Source organism: Dipodomys spectabilis, unplaced genomic scaffold (assembly GCF_019054845.1).
Source record: "Dipodomys spectabilis isolate Male_0828 unplaced genomic scaffold, ASM1905484v1 ptg000363l, whole genome shotgun sequence".
In the NCBI taxonomy this organism is placed as follows: domain Eukaryota; kingdom Metazoa; phylum Chordata; class Mammalia; order Rodentia; family Heteromyidae; genus Dipodomys; species Dipodomys spectabilis.
Window position 1 is genome coordinate 2,119,901 of NW_024871040.1, and position 27,007 is coordinate 2,146,907.

Below are 27,007 nucleotides of genomic sequence, written 5' to 3' on the forward strand. Positions count from 1 at the left end.
TTTCGGGGCTTCCTCTCCGGAAGTGACGCTAGGCATCCCGGGAACTGTAGTTTTCTTAATTCTAGTGCTCTTGCAACGTAGGGCGTGGAAAGGTGCTTAGGCTCCGGAGTACAGCTGGTCAGTTTCCAAGCCGCGGCTTCCCCGGGATCCTAGCTGCTTCGCCTCGTTACCACCCTAACTCAAGCTCAATGCCAGCCCAGCTCAAAGCAACCCTGAGTTCTCAGGTTTTTTATAAAGCCGCTTGCGGCTGCCAATTCTACCAGACTCTGTCCCTTCTCTGCTTTACCCGGCAGTGGCCGACAAAGGGATGAGAACATCAGCTCTCTACTGGTTCACCTCTTGTCTTTGTCCACACAGCCTTCAGGCCACCTAACAGCCCAGAGGCAGGTTATCAGCTAGAGGCCGAAGTCCTCTCTGATTCTCTAAGTCTCCTGCTAGGTTATTCTCTTAAGCCAGATCAGTATGTTTGTGGCCTGTTTGGGTTTATTAGTTTGAGGGCGGGAGATATTACTGAGGATTGAACCCCACAGCCCAAAGCATGCTAAGCATGGATTCATGATATGTGTGTGCACGCACCTTGCACCCCATCACTAGAACTTGAATTCGGCCTGGGCACTGTTCTTTAGCTTTTTCGCTCCATGCTGGCGCTGGCTTTTTGGTGGTTAAATGGAGATAAATCTCTCATGGCCCTAATCCTAGCTACTCAGGAGGCAGAGATCTGAGGACTATGGTTCAAAGCCCACCCAAGCAGGAAAGCCAGTGAGACTTTTATAACCAATTAACCATTAGGTAGAACACTAGCCTTAAGCAAAAAATTTCAGGTACAGCATCCAGGATCTGACCTGAGTTCAAGCCCAGCACACACATAGACACAAAAATGTCCCCCAGACTTTCCTATCCAGGCTGATTTTGAATAGGTCACAACATCCTGAGTAGCTAGAACAAAAGCATGAGCCACTAGCACCCAGTCAGGCTCATGATTTTATTTTATTTTTATTTATTTATTTATTTTGCCTGTCGTGGGGCCTGTACTTTGGGCCTGCGCGCTGGCCCTCAGCTCTTCAGCTCAAGGCTAGCGCTCTACCACTTGAACTACAGCGCCACTTCTGGCTTTTCTTTTCTGCTTATGTGGTGCTGAGGAATCGAACCCAAGGCCTCATGCATGTAAGGCAAGCACTCTACCACTGAGCCTCCTTCCCAGCCCAGGCTCATGATTTTAAACACCACCTTATACCATACTCTCAATGTAAAATCTCTGGCCTTTGAGTAACTACTGAGTTCAAGTTTAACATGTTGGGTCAAAGCAGAATTCTCAGTCTCCCTGCCTTCTACTCCCAAGCCTCACTCTGCTAAGTGGTACCACCATCCATCCAGTCACCCAAAGCCTAGTCTCAGGTTATAACTGACTTCTCAACTAGTTTTCAACATAAATATCAGGAAAAAATTTTTTAAAATGTCCAACCTTTCTCCATACACCTGTTAGAATTTATCCCAATTGTAATCTATAGTGATTTTGTCTGTGTACTGATGGACACCCACAGAGGGGTATGGGTTATAAACCCTTTAGGGACAGAGACAGGGACCTGGACTGCTTAGTTTATTTTACAGTCCCAAACAAGATAAGGGGCATATACCATGGCTCACTGAATATATTTGCTAATGTCCAGGAATCATCAAGCATTTAGAAACATTTCAACATACTGCTTGAGTTCTACAGCCTGCATGCAATATAACAATGAAAGTTACATACTTTTGAAACACCTCAGGATAAAAGTGCCAAATTGTAAACTGACAAGCCTGCTCACTTTCCTCCACCTTCCCAGGCCTCTTTTTGTTGTTGGTGGTGGTAGTGGTTGTGGGGCTTGAATTCTGGGCCTGGGCACTGTCCCGGAGCTTTTCAGCTCAAGGCTAGAGCTCTACCACTTGAGCCACAGTGCCACTTCCAGTCTTCTGATCGATTTATTGGAGATAAGAGTTTCATGGATTTTCTTGCCCCAGCTGACTTTGAACCACTATCCACAGATCTCAACCTACTGAGTAGCTAGGATTATAGGTGTGACCCACCAGCCTTCAGCTTTCTTCTTTTATTTTATTTTTTTTTGTCGGTTGTGGGGCTTGCACTCTGGGCCTGGGCTCTGTCAGCTCAAGGCTAGCACTCTACCACTTGAGCCACAGCACCACTTCTGGTTTCCTGGAGGTTATTTGGAGATAAGAGTCTCACAAGCTTTCCTAACCAGGCTGGCTTTGAATTGTGATCCTCAGATTCCAGCCTCCTGAGTAGCCCGGCTCAGTTCAGTTTCCATACCAACGTTTAGGCCAGGGATATGAAAAATACAGTAGATTTGTAACTCAAGTGAAGAAAGGCCCAAATAGGCCTGAGAGGCACTAAACAGAAGGATAGTACTCCCCACCCTTTCAAATTACACACGACTGAATTGTCATGCTATAGGTAGAGAACTTCACATAGTACTGATCCAGTCAGGGTCAGGAGGCCTTGGAGGCTTAGGCCTAGACCCCCCTTCACTCCCCAGCCCCTCTTCTGGCTAGAGGGAGCCTTTGGATCACACAACACCTGGGCAGTCTAGCACAAGGATGGCACCTCCATGGGAACTTTATTAATTCCTCACGCTGTGGTCTGCAGGGAAGAGGTTACTGGCTCCTGTTGGGGGGCGTGGACTCTGCACTGCCAGGGTCATTCTCTGAGTCGTCTTTGGGTTTGGACACAGGCTGGAATTTGAGTAGGACAGGTGGGGAGAAGATAGAAGCTCTCACACCATGGCATGGAGTTTCACCTGTATTGGGGGATCCATTACAGGCCGAAGTCCTGCATGGGAGAAAAGACATCATATGTTCATGAGGTAGGACACCAGCACAAAGGGCCACCAAAGGTACAGGTGACAAAATCCTAGCCTGCAAGATGACTTCCTGAGACAATTCTACTTCCAGATACCTCTCCTGTGGAGAAGAAACAGTACAGAGAAGCAGTGGGCTATTCTGGTTCTGGCAAAGAGATGCGGAAGATATTCCAATGTTGTTGTTTTTTTAACAGTAATAAAGAGAAAGCATTTTATGTTTCATATTTTCTATTTTTTCTGTTAAGGTACATGTGTGTGACTGCACATATGAGTGACAGATTATCAATAGTTTACAGATTCAACAGTTCAATATGATGGTCATCTGCAGTAACTACAGATTACATGGATGGCTGAGATGGTAACACAGTGAATATTGGGGCTGGGAAGGTGGCTCAGTGGTAGAGCGCTTGCCTTGCATGCATGAGGCCCTGGGTTCGATTCCTCAGCACCACATAAGCAAATAGAAAAAAAAGCCGTAAGTGGCGCTGTGGCTCAAGTGGTAGAGTGCTAGCCTTGAGCTGAAGAGCTGAGGGACAGTGCCTAGGCCCAGAGTTCATGCCCCATGACTGGACCCAAAAAAAAAAAAAATGGTAACACAGTGAATATTAACATTTTCCATGAACAAAATTATTAAAAGTATTGTATAAATTATTTTTAAATAAGATACATATCATATACATATATATCTTATATACACATATCTATGCCAGTGGCTTATGCATGTAGCTCTGAGATCTAAGTTTTGTGGTTCAAAGCCAGGCTGGGTAGGAAAGTCTGTGAGGGTTTTTTTGTTTTGTTTTGTTTTTTTATTGTGAAAATACTGTACAGAGGGGTTACAATTACATGGGCAAGATAATGAGTGCATTTTTTATCAAGCATTGTAGCCTCCTCCCTTGTTTCCCCTTCCCATCCCTTCCCCTCCTCCCCCCCATCCTCCCCGCCTCCCACCCCTGCACCAAAGTTGTAAAGTTCGTTTTCGACCTAATGACTTGTACATCTCATTGTTGCAATGGGTCCACCTGTATCCCTATTTAAATGATTTGTTTTCAATGTTTTATTAATGAAAAAAATCAAGTTGCTGAGAAAGTACTTGCGATATGACTCTAATTGACTCTGGAGCCAGAGTGTGCGCAATTTCAATCATAACTCTACCAATAATTAACTGAGTAACTTTGTTACTCTATTCTTTGTTTTATTGTTTTGTTTTGTTTTTGTCAGTCATGGGGCTTGAATTTGGGGTCTGGGCACTGTCCTTTAGCTCTTTTGTACTAGGCTAGCACTCTACCACTTTGAGCCACAGCTCTACTTCAAGCTTTTTTGTGGTTAATTGGAGATTAGTCTCATACACTCACTTGCCCAGGCATGCTCCAAATAGCCATCCGCAGATCTTAGCCTCTAAGTATAGCTAGGGTTACAGGATGAGCCAAAAGCACCCAGAAACCTTTATTCTTTTTGTTTTCCCCCAGTCCTAGGGCTTGAACTCAGGGAACTGTCCCTGAGCTTCTTTTGCTCAAGGCTAGCATTGTACCACTTGAGTCAAAGCACCACTTTCAGCTTTTTGTTTATGTGGTACTGAGGAATGGAACCCAGGGCTTCATGCGTGCAAGGCAAGCACTCTACCACTAAGCCACATTCCCACCCCCAACCTTTATTCTAAATTGCTTAGATATAACCAAGGTATCTTCTTGTAGATGTATAGATATAGTACATCAAGGCACTGGAGTATTATTCAGAGCTATTGAGCCATGAAAAGATAGAAAATGCTTGAAGCCCTAGGTTCCATCCTCAGCAAATCCAAAAGAGAAAACAAAAACAAAAACTCTCAAGTTCATATTACTTAGTTGGAGGCTGCCAATGCAAAACTACTACATACTGTGTGGTATTCATTACATAACCTTCTGGAAAAGGAAAAACTATGGAGATGTCAAAGACCAGTGGTAGCAAGCAGCTCAGCGGAAGGAGGAATGAACAGGAAGAGCATTTTTTGTGCCCATTCTGGGCTTGAACTCAGGGCCTTGAGTTCTCCCTCATTCATGGTTAGTGATCTCCCACATTGTCACTGTTTGTTTTTCTCCTGTGGGGCCGGGAGGAGGGATCCAGACCAAACTTGGTACCTGATGCTTTCCCTCCCTGGATGATATGTTACCACCTGAGTCATGCCTCCAACACCATGGCTTTTTGCTAGCTAATTAGAAATAAAAGTCTTGTGGTGGATTTGTCTCCCCTCGGCTAGCCTCCAACTGCAGTTCACAGGCATGAGTGAGCTACCACTGCCTGGCCACAGGATTTATTTTTATTTATTTATTTATTTATTTTTGCTGGTCGTGGGGCTTGAACTCTGGGCCTGAGCACTGTCCCTCAGCTCTTCAGCTCGAGGTGTGCGCTCTACCACTTGAGCCACAGCACCACTTCCAGTTTGCTGGTGGTTTATTGGAGATTAGAATCTCCCAGACTTTCCTGCCCAGGCTGGCTTTGAACTTCGATCTTCAGATCTCAGCCTCCTGGTAAGTAGGATTACAGGTGTGAGCCACCAGTGCCTGACTACAGGATTTTTTTTTAAGGCAATGAAATTACTGTGTATGACACTATAATGAAGGATACATGACATCAACATTTGTACCAACACACAGAATGTGCAAGATCAAAGGTGAGCCTAGGAAGGTAGGCACTGGTGGGTAGGCACCTGTAATCCTAGCTACTCAGGAGACTGAGATATGAGGATCACAATTAGAAGCCAGCATGGGTAGGAAAGTCTGTGTGATTCTGTGTGATTCTGTGTGTGTGTGTGTGTGTGTGTGTGTGTGTGTGTGTGTGTGTGTGTGTGTTTCTTATCTCCAAGTAACCACCAAAAAGCTGTAGCTCAAATGATAGAGCACTAGCCTTAAGAGAAAAAAAATCCTCAGGGACAGAGCCCAGGCCCTGAGTTCAAGCCCCAGGACTAATAACAGCATTCAGCCAGGTACTAGTGGCCTATACCTGTAATCCTTGCTACTCAGGAGGCTGAGATCTTAAGATTGAGATTTTAAGCCAGTCTAGGCAGAAAAGTCCATGAGATACTTATCTCCAATTAACCATCAAAATAACCCAAGTGGAGATATATGGCCACACAGTAGAGCCTTGAGATAAAAAGCCAATTGAGAACCTGAGTCCCTGGGTTCAAGCCCTAGTACTGGCACACATAAGCATACACAATTAGCATTCAATGTCACTAGAACATATTTAGCATTCTAAGAGGAAAAGCAAGTGATCCAAACCCACGTTCAGGGAATCCCTGCTTTGTCAAATACAAATCCCAGGTTGCCTTTCAGTTGGTGATATCATTTAGAGTCATTCTTGTAAGTGGACTAAACGTCATAATGCAGTTTTTTCCCCTGGACTTTGGGTACAATGCCATTCGGGGGCAGAAGACCATTAGAAAGCCTGGGGATACAAAAGAGACAATTAGGCCCAGAGAGGCACAAAGTATGAGGTAGGATGCTGGCTTACCAGGGGAAGCCAGGGCAGTGGAGCTTGGGCACACTGTTTCCAGCCAAGTATGAGAAATGGAAGCCTCCGGGGTTGAGGACCAAGGGAGTCAGATCAACCATGTGGCTGCAAGACAAGGTAGAGACAGGCCGTCAGCCCTGGGCCCCTCCAAAAGCTTCCACATGCAGGATTCCCATACAGAACCCAGACTCTTTCCCCGGGGAAATGAGGATAATAACCACTCAACATTGTGGAGAGAAGCGAGGCACCAGTGCTTCAGGCCTATAATCCCTAGCAACTCAGAAGGTTGAGATTTGGGAATCAAGATTCAGAGCCAGCTGTCGCAGACAATCTGCAAGACTCTTATCATCAATTAACCTACAAAAAGACAAAGTAGAGGCATGGCTCGAGTGTTAGAATGCCAACTTTGAGGGAAAAAGGGCAAGCAAGAGTGTGAAACCCTGAGTTCAATCCCAGTACGAGTACACACAAATAATAATAATAACAATAACAATAATAAATTGGTTGGGAGAAAACATCAATGGAGTTGGCTTTCAGGATACCCCCTAATCTTTAAGAAAGATTTTGTATTAGCATACATGAGTTGTACAGGGGAGGGTGTCATTGTAACATTTCCATACTCCTATATTATATACCCTATCAACCTTATTCCTCTATCACTCTCTCTTCTTCTTTCCCCACCTTCTAAAAACAATTTCAAAAGATATCACTTTTCTACTTTCACACACACATAAAGTGCTTTGATCATATTCATCATACATTCTACCCCCTCACATCAACATCCGTACCCTCAAACAGAACTTTACTATATTCTTTTTTTTTTTTTTGGTGCCTGTACTGGGGCTTGAACTCAGAGCCTAGGCACAGTCCCTTTTTCACTCAAGGCTGGTGCTGTATCACTTGAGCTACAGATCCACTTCAGGCTTTTTGGTGGTTAACTAGAGGTAAGTCTCACAGACTTTACTACCCAGGCTGACTTCAAACTGTGATCCTCAGATCTTAGCCTCCTGAGTAGCTAGGATTATAAGTGTGAGCCACTGGTGCCTAGCATCTCTTATGATTCTTTGTAGTGGATATCAAGTGTATGAAGGATTTTCACTATGGTATTTCACAAATGCATAATACACATATATGTACTATACATATAATATACATATATGTTATATGTCATATATATTGTATATATTATACATACATATATATATATCAGAATAATCATCTCTAGGAGAACAAAAAGATGTAGGGTAAATAATTTCAAAATACAGGGCTGGGACAATGGCTCAGTAGTAGAGTGCTTGCCTTGCATGCTTGAGGTCCTAGGTTCGATTCCTCAGCACCATATAAGCCGAAAAAGTTGGAAATGGCACTGTGGCTCAAGTGGTAGACCACTAGCCTTGAGCTGAAGAGCTGAGGGACAGCGCCCAGGCCAAGGGTTCAGGCCCCATGACCAATAAAAAAAAAAAAAATTTCAGGGGCTAGGAAGGTGGCTCAGTGGTAGAGCACTTGCCTTGCATGCATGAGGTCCTGGGTTTGATTCCTCAGCACCACATAAGCAAAAAGAAAAAAAGCGGAAGTGGTGCTGTGGCTCAGGTGGTAGAGCGCTAGCCTTGAGCTGAAGAGCTGAGGGACAGCGCCCAGGCCCAAAGTTCAGGTCCCACGACTGGACCCAAAAAAAAAAAAAAAAGAAAGAAAGAAAAAAAATTTCAAAATACATTGTAAACTACATATGTATAGCATAAGGGATCTCAAAGAAAGCTGCTGATAGGGTTGGGGGGGAGCAAGAAAAGAAGGCAACAGAGAAGGTTATTCTGAGCAAAATATAATATTTGCATATCTGAAATGCCATCATAAAACACTTGATACATTAAATAATGAATAAAAGGAAAGTAAAACAGGCTCTGTTTCAGGTTAGTACCAGTGAGAGTAGAAGGCTAATGAAGAGGGTGAATAGGATGTCCACAGTTGAAGTAGTTTACACATATGAAAACAAAACAATTAACCCTGTTGAAATTGTCTTAAGAAACAGGGAATGGGATAAATGTGATAGAGGGGGTAAAGTTGATTGAGATACATTATTTACATATTTGCAAATATTGTAATTAAACCTTCTTGTACAATTAATGTATGCTAATTTTAAAAAATAACAGAAGTGGAATGATGGCTCAAGTGGTAGAGCACTAGCCTTAAGCACAAAAGCTCAAGGATAGTGCCTAGGACCTGAGTTTAAGCCCCAGAACTGGCACAAAAATAAATAAGTAAATAAATAAAAATAAAGCTAAAAAAAATAACCCCCTCTCTATAGTTCTCTCTTTTGCTGTCACCCTATCCATATACCACAATGTTCCTTTTTCACTTCTCTCAAACCCAGAGTAAATTCCTTCCACCTCTTTGGGTTTGATGACAGGCCATTCCAGGTTAATTTCACTTCAGACTTTGAAATGTCCAATTTCTCCATCTGCAGGAAACAAAGAAATTTCAGGACAAATGTAGACACTTCAACATGCAGAACACTAATCCTCACGTAAGAACCAGAAGATTTTCATTCATTCAGCATAAGTATCAATGCCACCGTTGCTTTTGACATTTTAGGGGAACAGAGAATGAACTGATGGCTGGGATCCTAACCCAGCATAGAGGGCTGCCTGGAGGAGGTGGAAAAGGGACCTGAAGTGAGATGCCCAAGATAAACAGAAAACTGGAAGTATTTACATTGAAAGGAGGCAACAAGGAGACAACAGCCATGGAGAGGAGAAAAGTGAGGTCAAGGTTAACCCGAGGGACTGGGAATGTGGCTTAGTGGTAGAGTGCTTGCCTAGCATGCATGAAGCCCTGGGTTCAATTCCTCAATACCACAAAAACAGAAAAAGCCAGAAGTAGTGCTGTGGCTCAAGTGGCAGAGTGCTATCCTTGAGCAAAAGCAGCTCAGGAACAGTGCGCAGGCTCTGAGTTCAAGCCCAAGGACTGGCAAAAAAAAAAAAAAAACAAGAAGAAGAAGAAAGAAAGAAAGAAAGAAAGAAAGAAAGAAAGAAAGAAAGAAAGAAAGAAAGAAAGAAAGAAAGAAAGAAAGAAAGAAAGAAAGAAAAGGTTAACCCAGGGAGAGGCCCATGGCTTACCACCTGTCCTTTGGGAGTTCAAGAAGCCTCACCAATGTACTTGGGTGAAGGTAGAAATATGGCAGGGAGAGTGGGGGGGTCCTGGGGCCTGAAATCAGGCCTGGGCTCTGTCCCTGAGCTTTTGTACTCAAGGCTAGTGCTCTACCACTTGAGCCACAGCTCCAATTAATTTTTTGTGGCTAACTGGAGATAAGAATTCTCATGGGGGGCTGGGATGTAGCTCAGTGGCAACGCACTTGCCTAGCAAATGCAACGTCCTGGGTTCGATCCTGAGTACCAAAAAAGAAAAAGACAAAAAAAAATACAGTTAAAAAAAAACCCAAACAAGCAAACAAAAAAACAACCCTTGGGGCTGGGAAGGTGGCTCAGTGGTAGAGTGCTTGCCTTGCATGCATGAAGCCCTGGGTTCAATTCCTCAGCACCACATAAGCAGAAAAAGCTGGAAGTGGTGCTTGGCTCCAGTGGTAGAGCGCTAGCCTTGAGCTGAAGAGCTGAGGGACAGTACCCAGGCCCAGAGTTCAGGCCCCATGACTGGCAAAAAAAAAAAAGAATTCTCATGGGCTTTCCTTCCCAGGACTGCTTCAAAGCATCATCGTCAGATCTCAGCCTCCTAGGTAAATAGAATTACAGGTTCAAGCTACTGGCACCCAGCAGTCTGTGCTTTTGACTCACACTATGACCTGCCAACCAGAGTTGCCCCTTTTTCATCCATTGAAATTCTACCAAACCTGGTCTACAAAGGTCTATCTGCAGGGATCTGAGTGCCATGGCTGCGAGCCCAGGACAACAGCAGGGATTGTTCTGAGTAGGAGGCTCAGAGGCTGCCCCAGCATGAATCTCTGAAGTGAGGGAAGTCCACTGACCGTATTTGGAGGGAAGGGACCAAAGACCCTAGGCATAGTATAGACAGGTGGTGATGAGGCCACCACAGAGGCCATGGTGTTGACAGGTGGAGGCAGTGCTGGAGGTGACAGGCATGGGGAGGTTGACTGGTCCTGTGAGAAGACGGGAACTGGCTTCTTGAGTTTAGGCTTTCTCCTCTTCCTCTTGGCATCTATAACAAAAAGTGCAGTGAGTGCCTAACCTAGTCCAGTGCAGGGTAGAATAGGGGCCTAAAATAATGGGGTACAAGGTCTTCACACTATCCATAAAAAAGGGAAGCACTCGCCGGGCGCTGGTGGCTCACACCTGTAATCCTAGCTACTCAGGAGGCTGAGATCTGAGGATCGCGGTTCAAAGCCAGCCTGGGCAGAGAGACGGTGAGACTCCTATCTCCAATAAACCACCAGAAAACCGGAAGTGGCGCTGTAGCTCAAGTGGTAGAGCGCTCGCCTTGAGCTGAAGAGCTGAGGGACAGCGCCCAGGCCCAGAGTTCAAGCCCCACGACCGACAAAAAAAAAAAAAAAAAAGAAAGGGAAGCACCTCACAGCAATAACTCGAACCACTTCAGACAGGCACCACCAAGTGCCATCTTACCAACCCCATAGTCCTATGGGAAAAAGGTACTTCTGTCTGAGAGAGATAGAGCTCTGTCTGTACAGTCAGAATCCACACTGGACAGTGAGATAAAGTACGAACCAGGAATTAATGACTCATATCTAAAATCCCAACTACTCAGGAGGCTGAGATCTGAGGAGCACAGTTCAAGGCCAGTTCTAAGAAGGGAAGTCCATGAGACTCCTATCTCCAATTAACTAGCAAACAAGCTGAAAGTGAAGCTGTGGCACAAGTGGCAGCCTTGAGCAAAAAAGTTAAGGGACAGGGCTGGGAAGGTGGCTCAGTGGTAGAGCGCTTGCCTTGCATGCCTGAGGCCCTGGGTTCGATTCCCCAGCACCACATAAGCAAAAAGAAAAAAAAAAAAAAAAAGCCGAAAAAAGTTAAGGGACAGCATTCAGGTCCTGAGGTCAAGCCCCAGTGTGTATACACACACACACACACACACACACACACACACACACACACAAAGGAGAGGAAAGCATGGCTATGCAAACTAACTCCCCAGCTCTGTGGAAAGTTGAGTCTGACAACATCAGCAAGGGACATCCATGCCACAGACCTGGGTGAGCAGACCCAGACTCAGGGCTGTCTTGGGGCATGGATATGAAAGGGGATGTATCCTTCATTAGGAAACATCCACTGAAGTCTATAGAGGTGGCCTCCGGAAGGGAATCTATGAGGGTTTGGACCTGGGCCACTTCCTTCCCTTGTTCTTCTCTTTTAGATCTTTCTAACATATTCAAGAGCCAGGCTATTTGTACTGTTTACACATTGGAGATGAGTAGCATGGTGGTACACACCCATAATCCTAGCTACTTGGGAGGTAGAGGCCAGCCAGGGCAAAAAGTTTATTTTTATTTTTTATTTTTGGGGTCTGGTCGCGGGGCCTGAACTCTGGGACTGGGCGCTGCCCCTCAGCTCTTCAGCTCAAGGCTAGCGCTCTACCACTTGTGCCACAGCACCACTTCCGGCTTTTTTCTTTTTGCTTATGTGGTGCTGAGGAATCGAACCCAGGGCCTCAGGCATGCAAGGCAAGCGCTCTACCACTGAGCCACCTTCCCAGCCCAAGGGCAAAAAGTTTATAAGACCTCATCTCAAATCAGTAAAAAGTTCAGTGTGGTGGTGTCTATTACACAAGAAGCAAAAATATGTTGGGGTCCAGGCCAGCATGGGATAAATACAAGACTCTAGTTTTAAAATGACAAAAGCCAAAAGTGCTGGAGGTGTAGCTCAAGGGGTAGAATATCAGTTAAGAAAGCACAAGACCCCTAAATACTGCAGTACCACACACAAAGTAGAGATGTCCACAGCGCTCAGGCCCAGAGTTCAAGTCCCATGACCGACAAAACGAAAACAATAAACAAAACAAGTATAGATGTCCAGTGACAAGAGTGCTAACATATCCCTCAAATAGCTCATCAGAACAGCTCATCTATTAACTGTAGTGATAATAATCAGCACCCCTCTGGCCTGCAGTTAAGAGCCAGTGCTCCTGAACCAACCCAGACCCAAGCTCAAGTCCAGCCTCAGCCATATTTACACTACATGACCTTTCATATGTCACTTAACCTCCTGATTCTTTCTTGTTCTAACCTCTTCTTTCTTGTTCTAGAGTTCAAACTCTCAGCCTGGGTACTGTCCCTGGGGCTTCTTTTGCTCAAAGCTAGTACTTTACCACTTGAGCCACAGTGCCACTCTTGGCTTTTCCTGTGATTAATTGGAGATAAAAGTCTCACAGATTTCCCTACCAGGCTGGCTTCAAACTGCGATCCTCAGATCCTCAGATCTCAGTTTCCTATGCAGCTAGTGCAGCTAGGATTACAGACCTGAGCCACCAGTACCTGGCTCTCATGTTTTTGTGTATATGTGTGCTTCTGGTGTATGTGTGTGTTGAACCTGGGTCTTGAACTCAAGGCCTGGGCACTAAGCTAGCTAGCATTCCACTACTTGAGCCAAACCTCTACTTCTGGCTTTTGGTGGTTAATTGAAGAGGCTCACAAACCTTCCTGCTCACTTGACTTCAAACTTTGATCCTTTAATAGGTGTGAGTCACCAACACCCGGCTTCTATTTTGGTTTTTTTTTGTTTTTTTTTGGGTCTGGTCGTGGGGTCTGAACTCTGGGCTTGGGCGCTGTCCCTCAGCTCTTCAGCTCAAGGCTAGCACTCTACCACTTGAGCCACAGCGCCACTTCCAGCTTTTTTCTTATGTGGTGCTGAGGAATCGAACCCAGGGCCTCGAACATGCAAGGCAAGTGCTCTACCACTGAGCCACCTTCCCAGCCCCTATTTTGGGGTTTTTGTTTGTTTGTTTGTTTGTTTTTGCCAGTCCTGGGGCTTGAACTCAGCCTGGGCACTGTCCCTGAGCAGCAGCAGCTGCTGCTGCTGCTTCTTTCTTCTTCTTCCTCCTCCTCCTCCTCCTTCTTCTTTTGCCCAAGGCTACCACTCTACCACATGAGCCACAGTGCCACTTCTGGCTTTTTCTGTGTATGTGGTTCTGAGGAATTGAACCCAGGGCTTCATGCATGCTAGGCAAGCACTCTACCACTAAGCCACATCCCAGTCCCATCAACTTCTATTTTCTTTTTTTTTTTCTTTTTGTCAGTCATGGGGCTTGAACTCTGGGCTTGGGCGCTATCCCTCAGCTCTTCAGCTCAAGGCGAGTGCTCTACCGCTTGAGCCACAGCTCCACTTCTGGTTTTCTATTGGAGATAAGAGTCTCACGGACTTTCCTTGCCCAGGCTGGCTTTGAACTGTGATCATCAGATCTCAGCCTCCTCAGTAGCTAGGATTACTGGCATGAGCCACCAGCGCCCGGCTCAACTTCTATTTTCTATAAAACAGAGATAAATAACCCAGAAGCCACTTCAGTGGCTATATATCCTGTTATTGCAACCACTAGATGAACCAGACACATGGATGAGCCACGTAGAGCACTACAGAAAGTGGAGGCCTTCATGTGTGCAGGGTCTCCTACCCTACCTCTAGTGTCACCTATCACTCAACACAAACACGCCAGAACTCAGCCTGAATCCAGTAGCGCCATTAGAGTGACTGTTGAAGAAATAGGGGACAGACGAACTCTCAAAGCACAACACAATTTCAACAGATGACATGAGGGGGAAAAGAGAGGAAGTGGCACCATCCATCTCAAAGAAGTATCCAGAGATTGCCCATGGCAACCTCAACTTACATCTGCCATCTTCATGTGATTAAACTGTCCCCAATGGAACACTGTGTGTGTGCTGATACTCCGGGACTTGAACACTGAGCGCCTGGGTGCTGTACCTTAGTTTTTTCACTCCAGGCTGGCACTTTACCACTTGAGCCACAGTTATGCATTTTGGCAGCTAATTGGAGATAAGAGCCTCATGGACTTTCCTGCCCAGGCTGGCTTCAGACTACAATCCTCAGATCTCAGCCTCCTGAGTAGCTAGAATTACAGGCATGAGTCACTGGTACCCTGAACACAAATATGCTTACTCCAGTGCCACAGTAACCTAAGAAGCCTAACACCCAAAATGAATGTGCATGCCTCAGTGAATCCTGATAGGAGGTTGAGATGAGATCATTTGAGCCCACAGGTTCAAGACTAGCCTAGACATAAATAAAAAATTCATCTAAAAAAAAAATTAAGGTATGTCCTAATGAATTAAGAAAACACAATGAGCCAGCTGCCGGTGGCTCACCCCTGTAGTCCTAGCTACTGAGGGGGCTGAGATCTGAGGATCATAGTTCAAAGCCAGCCTGGGCAGGAAAGTCTATGAGAGTCTTTTTTTTTTTTTTTGTCAGTCATGGGGCCTGAACTCTGGGCCTGGGTGCTGTGCCTCAGCTCTTCAGTTCAAGGGTAGCACCCCACCACTTGAGCCACAGAGCCACTTCCAACTTTTTCTGCTTATGTGGTGCTGAGGAATCGAACCCAGGGCCTGATGCATGCAGGGCAAGTACTCTACCACTGAGTCATCTTTCCAGCCCTGTGAGACTCTTATCTCCAATAAACCACTCAGAAAACTGGAAGTAGCGAGCCAGGCGCCAGTGGCTCTTGCCTGTAATCCTAGCTACTCAGGAGGCTGAGTTCTGAGGATGGTGGTTCAAAGCCAGCCTGGGTAGGAAAGTCCATGAGATTTATCTCCAATAAACCACCAGAAAACCAGAAGTGGTGCTGTGGCTCAAGTGGTAGAGCGCTCACCTTGAGCTGAGGAACTAAGGGATAGTGCACCACGACCGACAAAAAAAAAGAAAAAAAGAAAAAACGAAATGGCACTGTGGCTCAAATGGTAGAGTGCTCATCTTGTGGTTGAGTGCTCACCTTGAGCTGAAGAGCTGTGGGACAATGCCCAGGCCCAGAGTTCAAGTGCCACGACCGACAAAAAAAAAAAAAAAGAAAACACAATGACAACATCTGAGATTCCCTTTAAAATATGCTAGGCAGCCAGGTGCCGGTAATCCTAGCTACTCAAGAGGGAGATCTGAGGATCATAGTTCAAAGCCAGTTGAGGCAGGAAAGTCTGTGAGACTCTTATTTACAATAAACCACCAGAAAACCGGAAGTGGCTCTGTGGCTCAAGTGGTAGAGTGCTAGCTTTGAGCTGGAGAGCTGAAGGACAGCGCCTAAGCCCAGAGTTCAAGCTCCATGATCAACATAAAAATAAAATAAAATATTCTAGGAAAAGACAAGGAGTTACAAAGAATGAAATAAGTATGGCATGAGGAGGCCACTGGCTGAAGCTCTGGTGACAGATACTTTGGGTGCACTTTCTTCCTGTGGGGCTTGAACTCAGGGCCTGGGAGCTGTCCTTGAGCTCTTTTTGCTTAAGGAAGTGGTACTGTGGCTCAAGTGGTAGAGCGCTAGCCTTGAGCTGAAGAGCTGAGGGACAGCGCCCAGGCCCAGAGTCCAGGCCCCACAACCGACAAAAAAAAAAAAGGAAAAAGAAGAGTCTCTCAGACTTTCCTGCCCAGCCTTCTGAGTAGCTAGGTGACAGGCATGAACCACTAGTACCTGGCAGTGAGTGTTTTCTTTGTAGTCTTGTGTGTGTGTGTGTGTGTGTGTGCCTATACTGGTGCAGTTAATTGGAGAATCTTGAAGACTTTTGTACCCCATCTGGCTTTGAACATCCATCTTCCAAGTCTCAGCCTCTTGAAGCTAAGATTACAGGCAATAACCACCAGCACCTGATTTGTGACCTCTAGTTTTATGTGTAATTGTGTGTGTGTGTGTGTGTGTGTGTTAGTATTGGAGCTTGAACTCAAAGACATCACTCTGCTTTGGCTTTTTTGCTCTCAGTTGCTGCTCTACCACTTAAGCAATGCTTCTAGACCAGCTTTTTGCTGGTTAATTGAACACTTTTCTGCTTAGCCTAACTTGGGATAGAAATTCTCAGAACTCATCATCCTGAGTAGTTAGGATTATAGGTGTGAACTATAGATGCACACTGTATGATCACTTTCTCAATAAGAACTCTGACAAGTGTCTACTAGTGGGTGATATGTCAGGCTGGCTGGGTTAGTAAAGCCAGGCAGATCCTATATTTCTCCACACACTACTCCAAAGCATCATATGAGTTTATCTGCAAGGACTCTCCAGTTATAAGGGTAACAGTGATTTGCTCAGATAGGAAGAATTGGAAATTGGTCTCCTATCTAGCCAATCTAGCGAGGAGCTGTGCTTGTTTCTCTCTGGACCCCACCTGCCCCAGGTCTCCCTTTCTGCTCTGAATAAAAGTTGGCCCCAGCCTAGCCTCGTTGGCTCATGCCTGTAATCCTAGCTACTTAGGAAGCTGAGATCTGAGGATCATGGTTTGAAGCCAGGCAGGGCAGGAAAGTCTGTGAGACTCTCATCTCCAATAAACTTCTCAGAAGAAAAAACAAACAAACTGGAAGTGGGGCTGTAGCTCAAGTAGTAGAGTGCTAGCCTTAAGCAAAAGGAGCTCAGGGATAGTGCCCAGGCCCAGAGTTCTAGCACCAAGATCAGGTAAAACAAACAAACAAAGCAAAACTGGTCACAGGAAGGCAAGTCCCACAAGTGGACCCCAGCCCCTGAACTGCTCTGCGCTGACTCCTAGGGAGCGTAGGCAAAGGTTGCACCTCACCCTGGGAATACAGATGCACACGGAGGATGCGCCTCTTCAACTGCTCCAGGCGCTGGTGCATCTCTAAGGCTCCCATGGTGTTGCAGTGGTTCAGATCCCCCTGGACAGTACTGATGAACTTAGCCTGCAATAGGATGCCAAGAAGGCAAGGCCGGAAGGAGCCGGAGAGGTGAGTCGTTGGTCTGTTCACCCTTCCCTCCCCCTAGACTGGAACAGCATTGGGCATCTGGAACTTGTTACCTGGGGGCCCCAGCTAGGCCGAGTGGTAACTTCTGCCCTTTGCCCCTCCCCGCCTCCGTCCCAACCTCAGAGCCCTGCCCCCAGGGACAGCCAGAGGTGCTGGGGGAGGGGGACGGGGGGCGGGAGGGGGGGAGGAGGCGCTTCTGCACTCGGGGACCCCTTCTCCCTGGTCCGCACCCAGAGGAAGGAGAAGAGCCCTCGCTGCTCGCACTCGATCTGCTTGCCCCGGCGCATCACCCGCTCCGCCAGCGCGGGGTTGCGGTCGAGGGTGCGGAAGAGGCGGCGCAGCGCGCGCTCCGTGTAGATCGCCGCCTGCCTCTCAAAGTCTTCCTCCGAGATGAGCTGGCAGAAGGTCACACTCAGGGGGAACTCGTTGTCGAACTCATCCAGGACCTCCATCGGAGGGGGGACTGCGGGTCGTTGGGCCCCAGATGCCTGGGGAGCGGCGGGGGGCGAGTGTTTGGGGCAGGGACTCGGGATCTCCCGGGGTTCGCCCATTCCCACCCAAGGGAAGGAGGTAAGTGGCCCCTCCCCAGGGCCGAGGCTGGGGGGGCTACCCGAGGTGGCGGGGTCCTTCCAGCAGAGGCTGTTGGAACGCACCCTCTCTTCCCTACAGCCACGGTGCAGAGGCAGTTCCCCTGGCCGACCACCACCCCCCTCCCTAGCCCTTCCCAGGCAATGAGGGTGGAGGCGGAGGGGCGGGGTCAGCCCCACGCACGTGACAATGCTCCCCGCCCTGGGCATGCGCCCTGGCTCCAACGACGGGACGCACAGGACGGGACGCACAGGACGGACGCGGCTCCAAGGCGCCCAGGGTGGGTCAGGTCCCATTCCCGTGTGTCAGGCAATTCTGGCTTTTATCTCCTTCCTACTCAGGTCCAAGCCCGAAATCTTACAACTTCTCTGAGGCACTCATCCCTCGGGCCCCAGACCAATGCCCACTCAACCTCGCCAGTCTGTAGCCTTTCCCTGGGGGATTGAGTCTTGCTTCTCCCTCACTTAATTCCCACTTGACCCTTTAAGACGACTTACTCTCTGGTACATAACCCCCCCCACACACACACACACCCCTCCTTGCCCCCAACTCAGGCACCTAGCTCCTTTCCACCTTCACCTACATCCTGGACCCTCTTCATGAAGTACCTTCCTTTTCTGCTTGTTCAGTAGCTGACCCCACTATCAACCCAGACATTGAATGGGTACACTTTGGACTGCTTCCTCGGTCTGTCCATCAGTCCTGGATCCACAGGAAGACTAGCCAGAATTTTTGCTTCCTACAGCCAAACCACCAGCTTTCTACTTCCAGCTTTCCCCAACACAAGAAGTGGCAGGAACTTCTTCCTGCTTGAAGTCAGGACACCAGGTGGAGACAACTGAGATCAGGGGCAGGTCAGAAAAATCAGAAGTGAAGTTGAAAAGAACCATTCTTCTGTGCCACACACAAAAGCTGGTAGAAGAGCTATGGTTTGGCCTAAGCAACCTTGGGGTATGTCTCCCACAGAGCCAGAGTAAGGACAGGATGACCTCTGAGGCAAATGAAGGACACATCGGCTAATGGGCCCTAGAAACCTCTGGAGTCAAGCACAGGTACTTATATACCTCTGTATCTTCATGCTGCTTTCTGCCTGATGGTACTTACATAAACCTTTATAGAGGAATGACTTTTTTCAAATATCCTCTGAGGGTCAGTGATAGTACTATCATCTTATATTAATAATCATGCTTCATGTCTTATATTTGTGGTGGTATGTGTTTGTATGTGTGCGTGCATGCACACACACGCCCTGGTCCTGGTGCTTGAACTCTGGGCCTGGGCACTGTCCCTGAGCTTTTCAGTCCCTGATCTGCCCAAGGCTAGCACTGTACCACCTGAGCCAAATGTCCACTTCTGGCTTTTGGGTGATTAATTAGAAATAAGAGTGTCACAGACTTTTTCTGCTCAGTCTGGTTTCAAATCGTGATCCTCAGGTCTCAGTTTCCTACATAGCTATTGGCATGAGCCACGGGTACCAGGCTATTTTTTGTTTTTTAAAGTATACCAAGATATTCAACCATGGTGGTACTTGCTTGTAATTCTAGCAGGTAGGAGGCAAGTCCTAGTTTCAAAAACACAAACAAAGTATACTGGGCCCTTCTGGGCAAGGGAGATTTAAAAATCAAAATACAATGTGTACTAGTGGCTAGTGCCCGTAATCCTATTTACTCAAGAGGCTGAGATCTGAGGATTGTGGTTCAAAACCAGCCAAGCCAAGGAAGTCTATGAGACTTTTATGTTCAGTTAACCACCAAAAAGCCAGAAGTGGAGGGACATCAACTAGGCCCTGAGTTCCAGCCCAGGATTGGCATATATACGCATACACCCATGGCCTCTGTTCTCAGACTCCCAGTCTAAATGAGGATTTCAGCCACTAGAAGAAAACTGAGATATAATAGGCTCTGCTGGAAGAATTAGGACCAGAGAGCTAAAAGAAGGCTTTCCTTGAGGGATTCTTTAACAGCGAGTATAGAATCTGTTCAAGAGAAACAAGCAGGCTGGGCACCAGTGGCTCATGCTTGTAATCCTAGCTACTCAGCATGCTGAGTTCAAAGCCAGCCCAAGCAGAAAAGCCCAGGAGATTTGAATTAACCATCAAAAAGATGGTGAGGAGCAGCCACCTCTAGCTTTGGGCCCAGGAGTCCAAGGAAAGGGAAGATGAATTTCATTCAGGTGACCCTGTGATCAAGAAGCATCAAAGGAGCTGGGCACCAGTAGCTCACACCTGTAATCTTAGCTACTCAGGAGGCTGAAATCTGAGGATCACAATTCAAAGCCAGCCCAGGTGGGAAAGTCCATGAGACTCTTATCTCCAATAAGCCACCAGAAAATAAGAAGTGGCGCTGTGACTCAAGTGGTAGAGTGCTCACCTTGAGTTGAAGAGTTGAGGTACAGCGCCCAGGCCCAGAGTCCAAGCCCCATGATGGACCAAAAAAAGAAAGAAGCACCAAAGGGTCAGGACTAGAATGCAAGGAGCTTGTGCCACTGGCATGCATCCTCCATGGTACTAGGGAGATGTAATATCATTTCCAGTAGTATAGAAATCAGTGTTGCAATGTTCTCTGCCAGGGGTGAAGAGTACTCTCAAAAACCCCTCTGGAAACCTGGGTTTCCTCTCAGAGACCAGCTTGAATGACTGTCATTCACTGGGCACATTGTGTCAGGTCCTGATGGTAGAGGTGGCCCTGCAAGCACACCTAGGGGCAAGATCCTTGGAAGTTCAGCTCCAGTCTTCTTATTGCAGATGTGAAGGCAGGCATGCCAGGCACATCACAGTCCTCCCTGCAGGCTCAGGACATAGCTAGCTCCCTTTAAGAGAACAAGCTGGCAACTGGGCCCTGTAATCCTACCTTATCAGGAGGCTGAGATCTGCGGATGGAGAGTCAAAGCAAGCCTGAGCAGGAAAGTCTGTTAGACTCTTATCTCCAATTAACCAAGGAAAAGTGGAGCTGTGGCTCAAGTGGTAGAGTGCTAACTTTGAGCAAAATGCTCAGGGACAGTGCTCAGCCCTGAGCACGCATGCACATGCACACGCACAAGTGCGCACACACACGAGCATACACACACACACACACACACACACACGAGCATACACACACGAGCATACACACACACACACACACACACACACACACACACACACACACACAAACTAGTCTGGTTCTGGTTGATAGGCCTTGCTGATATGATAATATCCCAGATAAATGTCACTCCAGCTGATCTTCAAGGCAATTAATGCCCTAATGTGAAAGCTACCTCCCAAAGCCAAACCCCGAACATTCACTCCAGACTCTTTTCAAACATTCAAGGAAGTCTGGGTCCAGTTGACCCCCACATGGTAATAGTTGGACTGGATCTGAGCCAGGTACTGAAAGCCTCTGCATGTGGCCATTTATTTCTCCACAATCTTACCTGGGGAGCCAGTGTGGGAAGATCTTCAAATAAGAGCCTTTGTGAATCTGAGGTCTATGTCTTTCCATCTATCCAGCCATGTTAGACAGCTTGGGGGATGACCTAAGGATCCACTGATCCTCTATCTGATGAAGGATCCAGCTCTGGTGTCCATGTTTAACTAGTCCATGCATGTGCTGTCTGGGATTTTCAGCTTTCTGAGCTTGAGAGAAAGGAAGCAGCAAACCCTCTTCCCACCAAGCACTGTGAGCAGCAGGCAGGGCCTGACCAATGCCCTTTCATCATTGCACTGCTTTCCAGCAGCCCACAGTAGTGCAACAGGGAAAGAGTGTTGGCCAGGCCTACTAACATCTGTCTTTTCTCTCTCCCCATGGTGGTGGTAATGGTGGTGGTGGTGGTAGTGGGTGGTATCTGAAACCTGGAATGCAGGCCCACTAGGCGGGGCCTCTGCCTGGGGGGAAGGGTGCCCTCTGACCCCAGAGGCCCAGGCCTGGCTAGAATCTCAAGTTTCCATGGAGAAGGGAGTGAAGTAAGGAGGGGGAGGGGAGAACCTGCAAGCCCAAGGTACTAGGCCTAGAGGGAGGAAAAAGGGGTTGTGATGGGGAGGGAGGGGGTCTCCAAGGCTGGTCCCAGATGCTATGACAATATCATTGCACTGCTTCTCAGAGCACAGTAGTGCAACCTCGTCAGAGCACCTGCAGCCAGCAAGGGGGGACCCCATCACCCACCATACTCGCAAGGCGGGAAGCTGAGCCAGGGATGGGTGGGTGGGGCCAGAGCCCTTGTCCATGACTTGGGGGCGCAGAAGCCGATATCTGAAGGACTGCCATCTTCAGGGTCTTCAGAACCCTAGGACATCCAAACCAGATCCAGGATCTAGTGGAAGACAAATCACAGCTATGTTGGGAGAGCTGATGGGCTAGACAGAGGAGGGAGGGCACACACAAAGGAGAGGGACCGCATTCTGCCCGCTCTCCGAAGCCCACTAGTGCTCGGAGCAGGGCGAGTACAGCCCGACGACCCTGAGCCCACATTCGCCCCGCAGCTCTGGGACCACAGTGCCCGCCCCCTACCCCCACCCCGGTGATACACCTCTTCTGAGCTCAATTCCCCATTGCCCTGGCTCCTAGCCCTCCCTTGGGCTTTGCATTCTGTCCTAACAGATTCTCCTACCCAAGGGTCCACAGCGGAACAGAAAAATGCTCCCTTCTGGACTTCCCCGTGGAGTGAGGGCGTTCGGGGGTCCTGGTAGCACCCCCTCCACAAATCCCACTCTGCCGCCCTTCTTCCCGCGCCCCTCCGCCCCAGATCGGCGACTCACGGGAAAGACCCTCCTTTTGCCCAGGGCAGGGACAATACCTAGGCTAGTGCGAGCAAGTCCTCCAATTGTAGTCCGCCCCGGGCCCACCCCGACGACCCCGCACCTCGTGGTGCTCTCTCGCCCGCCGGCTCCATCTTTAACCCGCTGACAGTCGGAGAGGCTGGACCCACAGGTCCTTAGCATAGCGCCACGCTCATTGGCCTGCGCCGGTGCGGGGCTGCGCCTCCCGCACACTTTATTGGCTGTTACCCGAGAGATTTTAAAATAGCCTCCGGGTTTGGATTGGCTTGGGTTTGGATTGGCTTGGCGCCTCCCGAGGCTCGGCTCCCGTGGTTTTAACAATGAGTTCCACAAGCACTTTCTTCCCATTCATAACTTATCAAAAGGAAATTTTGCCCGCCTTTTTCTTAGCAAGTTTTCGAGCAGTAACCTTCCCGGAGCGCTTCGAAGTCCGATGGGAGGGGTCCTGCCGCTGAGCTGGGGGCTGCGACCCCTGGAAAGTGTTTGAACCCCTGATCAAGCCTGTTGTTGAATGCAGTCGCAGGCTGCTTCTTATTGTGTGCCAACATTACTCGATGTGCATCCGGGATGAAGTACTCATCCGGACCCCTTGGGCTTCTGAGAGGGGTGGTCCCTTCTTTCTGTCCTCTGACTCATCGCCGGAGTGGCGATGTGGAGCTTCAATGAAACCACTTGTGCTGAATTGGGCTGTGGAGATTGGATCCCGAGGCCCATGAAGCCTTGGGCATATGTGGATGGGCACAGGGAAAAGGATGCTTGAATCCCTAGAAAAGGGTGATTGTGATCCACAGATCCTGTGGGCTCTAGAGCAAGAGGGATATGTTTCTGGACACTAAACAGTTCTGAAGGTGTGGGAGTGTTGGGAGCTAGGAGGAATGTTTAAACAATTAGGCATCTAGGCCTTTCCTGTTTTATTATGTTTAGTGGCTGTGAACAAATGTTTTTGAAGCAGGAAGGGCTGGTTTTGGACCTTTACAAACCTCAACTGTTTTCTCTGCAAAACTGAGACAATAATTGGATCTATTTCATAGTAGCCTCCAAATGCAAATTAGATGATGTAAAAATCATTCACCCAATACCAGGCACCTATGAAGTGTTCAATAAATTCGAGTTCTGCTGCTAGTGTGGTTTTTATTTTTAGTTTTGTCCTGAATTTGCCTGGAGCCAATTTATCTACTCCCAGTTTAGGGTTTGGTGGTCCAGGGAGTCCTGCTTGCTGTGCCCTGTTGGGTTCCTCCCTTTATGTTACCTCATTCCTTTCCTCTGTGTTGTGTGCCTGGTATAGGAGGGTGCATCAGGATAAAGCAAAAGTGCACTCATATGCAGGGTATAGTCCATTTGTGCCATGAATCCCAGAGCACATAAAGAATGGTCACTGCCAATACCTGTGGTTCTACCTAAAGGCTTTATACTGACCACAGAAACTCCTTCTCCAAGGTACAAAACAGTGGGAAGTTCTGCCATGTGATTGCCCCCACCCATCAGGCAGACCACAACCAATCAGGAAAGACATTTTTGGTGGGTAAGTAAGTACCCTAGCTTCTTTGCCTTTCAGGTAGGACCTGTATATATGTATGTATGCATGTATGTATGTATGTATGTTTGTATTTATTTACTTATGTACTTAGTGCCATTTCTAGCATTAAACTCAGGGCCTGAGCACTGTCACTTAGCTTTTTTGCTTAAGGCCTGTACTCTACTACTTGAGCCACAGTTCTGCATCTGGCTTATTGGCTATTAATTGGAAATGAAAATCTCTTGGACTTACCTGCCCAGTCTGGCTTGAAACCATGATCCTTAAATCTCAATCTTCTCATTAGCTAGGCATTTTATTTTTATTTTTTGCTGGTCGTGGGGCCTGAACTCTGGGCCTGGGCTGTCCCTCAGCTCTTCAACTCAAGGTGAGCACTCTACTGCTTGAGCCACAGTACCACTTCCAGCTTTTTGTGCTTATGTGGTGCTGGGGAATTGAACCCAGGGCCTCATGCATACAAGGGCAAGCATTCTACCACTGAGCCACCTTCCCAGCCCCTAGCTAGGCATTTTAAGCAGAAGCCATCAGTGCCTGGCTCAGGTGGGACAACTTCAATGAGATCCCCAATAAGCCTGAGTTCCAGTCTCTTGCATGGGAGTAATTTGCACCACAATGCACCCTTCACTGGCTCTTTCCCCTTCCCCTCTCACAACTCCCTGTTCTGTATGTGTGTGTGTGTGTGCGTGCGTGCGTGCGTGCGGTGTGTGTGTGTGTGTGTGTGTGTGTGTGTGATGGGGCTTGAACTCTGGGCCTAGGTGCTGTCCCTCAGCTCTTCAGCTCAAGGCTAGCGTTCTACCCTTTCAGCCAAAGTGCCATTTCTGGTTTTCTGAGTGGTTTATTGGAGATAAGAGTCTCATGTACTTTCCTGCCCGGGCTGGCTTTGAACTGTGATTCTCAGATCTCAGACTCCTGAGTAGCTAGGATTACAGGCGTGAGCCACCAGGGTCTGGCAACCCTACTATTCTATCATGGTGTTTTCTGGGACCAACTCCCAACAGTCTAGCTCCATTTAAGTCCTCTCTGATCCAGAGTGATGAAAGAGGTGAATAGATTGTGGATGATACTCTAAAGAAGTATGGCAGTGGAGGCTGGGGATGTGGCTTAGTGGTAGAGTGCTTGCTTAGCATGCATGAAGTTTTGGGTTCGATTCCTTAGTACCACATAAAGAGAAAAAAAGAAGTGGTGCTATGTCTCAAATGGTAGAGTGCTAGCCTTGATCAAAAGAAGTTCAGGCCTTAAATATGTATTTTAATGTTTTTTTTTCTTTCATGCATGTGTTTCTAATGCATTTATAAGATTATTTCTTTGTTGCTTTGTATGTCCCTCCCCCACAGTGTAACCCCCACTTTCACTATATTTGATGTCAGTATAACTTGTGGAGGAGATGGGGAAAAACAAATCGTTTAAGGATTCAGGTGGACCTGTTGCAACAATGAGAAGTACAAAATGTCATGTCAAAAACGAGCTTTACAATGTCGGTGTGGGGGGGAGGGGGGGAAGGATTGGGTGGGGGGGGAGGGGGAGGCTGGGAAGGGAGGTGAAGGGTAAACAAAGGAGGAGGCTGCAATGCTTGGTAAGAAATGTATGCATTATCCTGCCCATGTAATTGTAACCCCTCTGTACAGTATATTCTCAAATAAAATAAAATAAAATTTAAAAAAGAAAAAAGAAACAAAAGAAGTTCAGGGACAGTGCCTTGGCCCTGAGTTCAAGCCCCAGGGCTGGCAATAAAAAAAAAAAAAAAGGTATGGCGGTGGAGGGCCTGGGTCTCAAAGGGAGAGAGGAAGAAATAGAGTAATACATCCAAGGCTTTCCCACAATGACCCATCCCACAGAACTCAATTGATTTAGAGCTTCTCTCCCATCCCCACCCTCCTAGCATTTAAAAAGGCCAATTGATTCCCCAAATATAAGTTCTTATTTCCACACTATTCCAAGCCCTTTCTGGCAAGGTGCCACTTCCAACCTCTCCTTGGACTCTTGCTTCAGGGAAGCAGCACCCAGCTGCTCCCTGAAACCCTTCCTCAGAGCTCAGTGAGCTAGTCCAGGAAGTCTGTCATCCCCTCCTGCACCTCCACATACCCGTAGAGCTATTAGTTTGCTTAATTTGGGCCTTCCAGTTGTTATGCTTCTGTCTTTAAATTACAATACTTGCATTGACCAAATTGTGTCCCCTCTTCCAGTAAGCCCTCTCAGATTTCTGCAAGGATTTTCTTTGTAGTTATTTTCACTTAAGGTATCTTGGTAAATTCTCTCTTTAGGATCTTGGAATGTTGTGGTGAAGACCTGAGATGCCACATCCCTGAGTAGTTTGTAGAGGGTGGAATTCCATTATACCAAGAGTCAGGGATCCTGACCTGGCACTTGGTCAGAGACAAGTGTCAAGACTGCCACAGAAACCACAGGAATGAGGTCTATATTACAAGAGAAAAGGGGACTGAAGAGCCTGAGTCATCTACGTTGGCCCTTAATAAGAAATTTCATTAAGTTCAAGAGCTGGGAAACCCTCTTAACATCACAGCAGCTAAGGGTAGAGAGGAGAGCTGACTGCTCAGAGAAGTATTAAAAAGCATAGAATATCAAAAAGGTTTGGACAAGCGGGGCCCTGGTGTGGCTAACACCTGTAATCCTAGCTACTTAGGAGGCTGAAACTTGAGGATTGTGGTTCAAAGTTAGCCTGGTCACTAAGAGACTTTTATCTCCAATTAACAACTCCAAAACTGGAAGGGGCGCTGTGGCTCTAAGTGGTAGAGCACTAGTCTTGAGCTAGAGAGCTCAGGGACAGTGCCCAAGCACTGAGTTCATGCCCCATGACCACCACTAACAACAACAAAAAGAATAGATGGTAAACTGGGTCTGGGCTAGGCAGCAAACTCCTGGTCACCCCCAGACTCACAGCAAACACAAA

General features: G+C 47.4%; 1 protein-coding gene across 2 annotated transcripts; it reads right to left on the minus strand.

The window, feature by feature from the left end:
* Positions 1-2,585: 2,585 nt before the first annotated feature.
* On the minus strand, positions 2,586-17,926 carry LOC122095970. Of its 2 annotated transcripts, none has more exons than XM_042666321.1 (7): positions 17,835-17,926; positions 17,455-17,712; positions 17,038-17,161; positions 10,318-10,508; positions 8,726-8,796; positions 6,342-6,446; positions 2,586-2,824 (listed from the first exon to the last, which is right to left on the minus strand). In XM_042666321.1, the coding sequence occupies exons 2-7, from the start codon at positions 17,674-17,676 to the stop codon at positions 2,650-2,652; spliced, it is 888 nt and encodes a 295-aa protein (XP_042522255.1). In that variant the 5' UTR covers positions 17,677-17,712; positions 17,835-17,926; the 3' UTR covers positions 2,586-2,649. The 2 variants fall into 2 exon arrangements, with proteins under 2 accessions (XP_042522255.1, XP_042522256.1); XM_042666322.1 differs by having other exon boundaries at positions 17,878-17,889.
* Between the last annotated feature and the right edge of the window lie 9,081 nt (positions 17,927-27,007).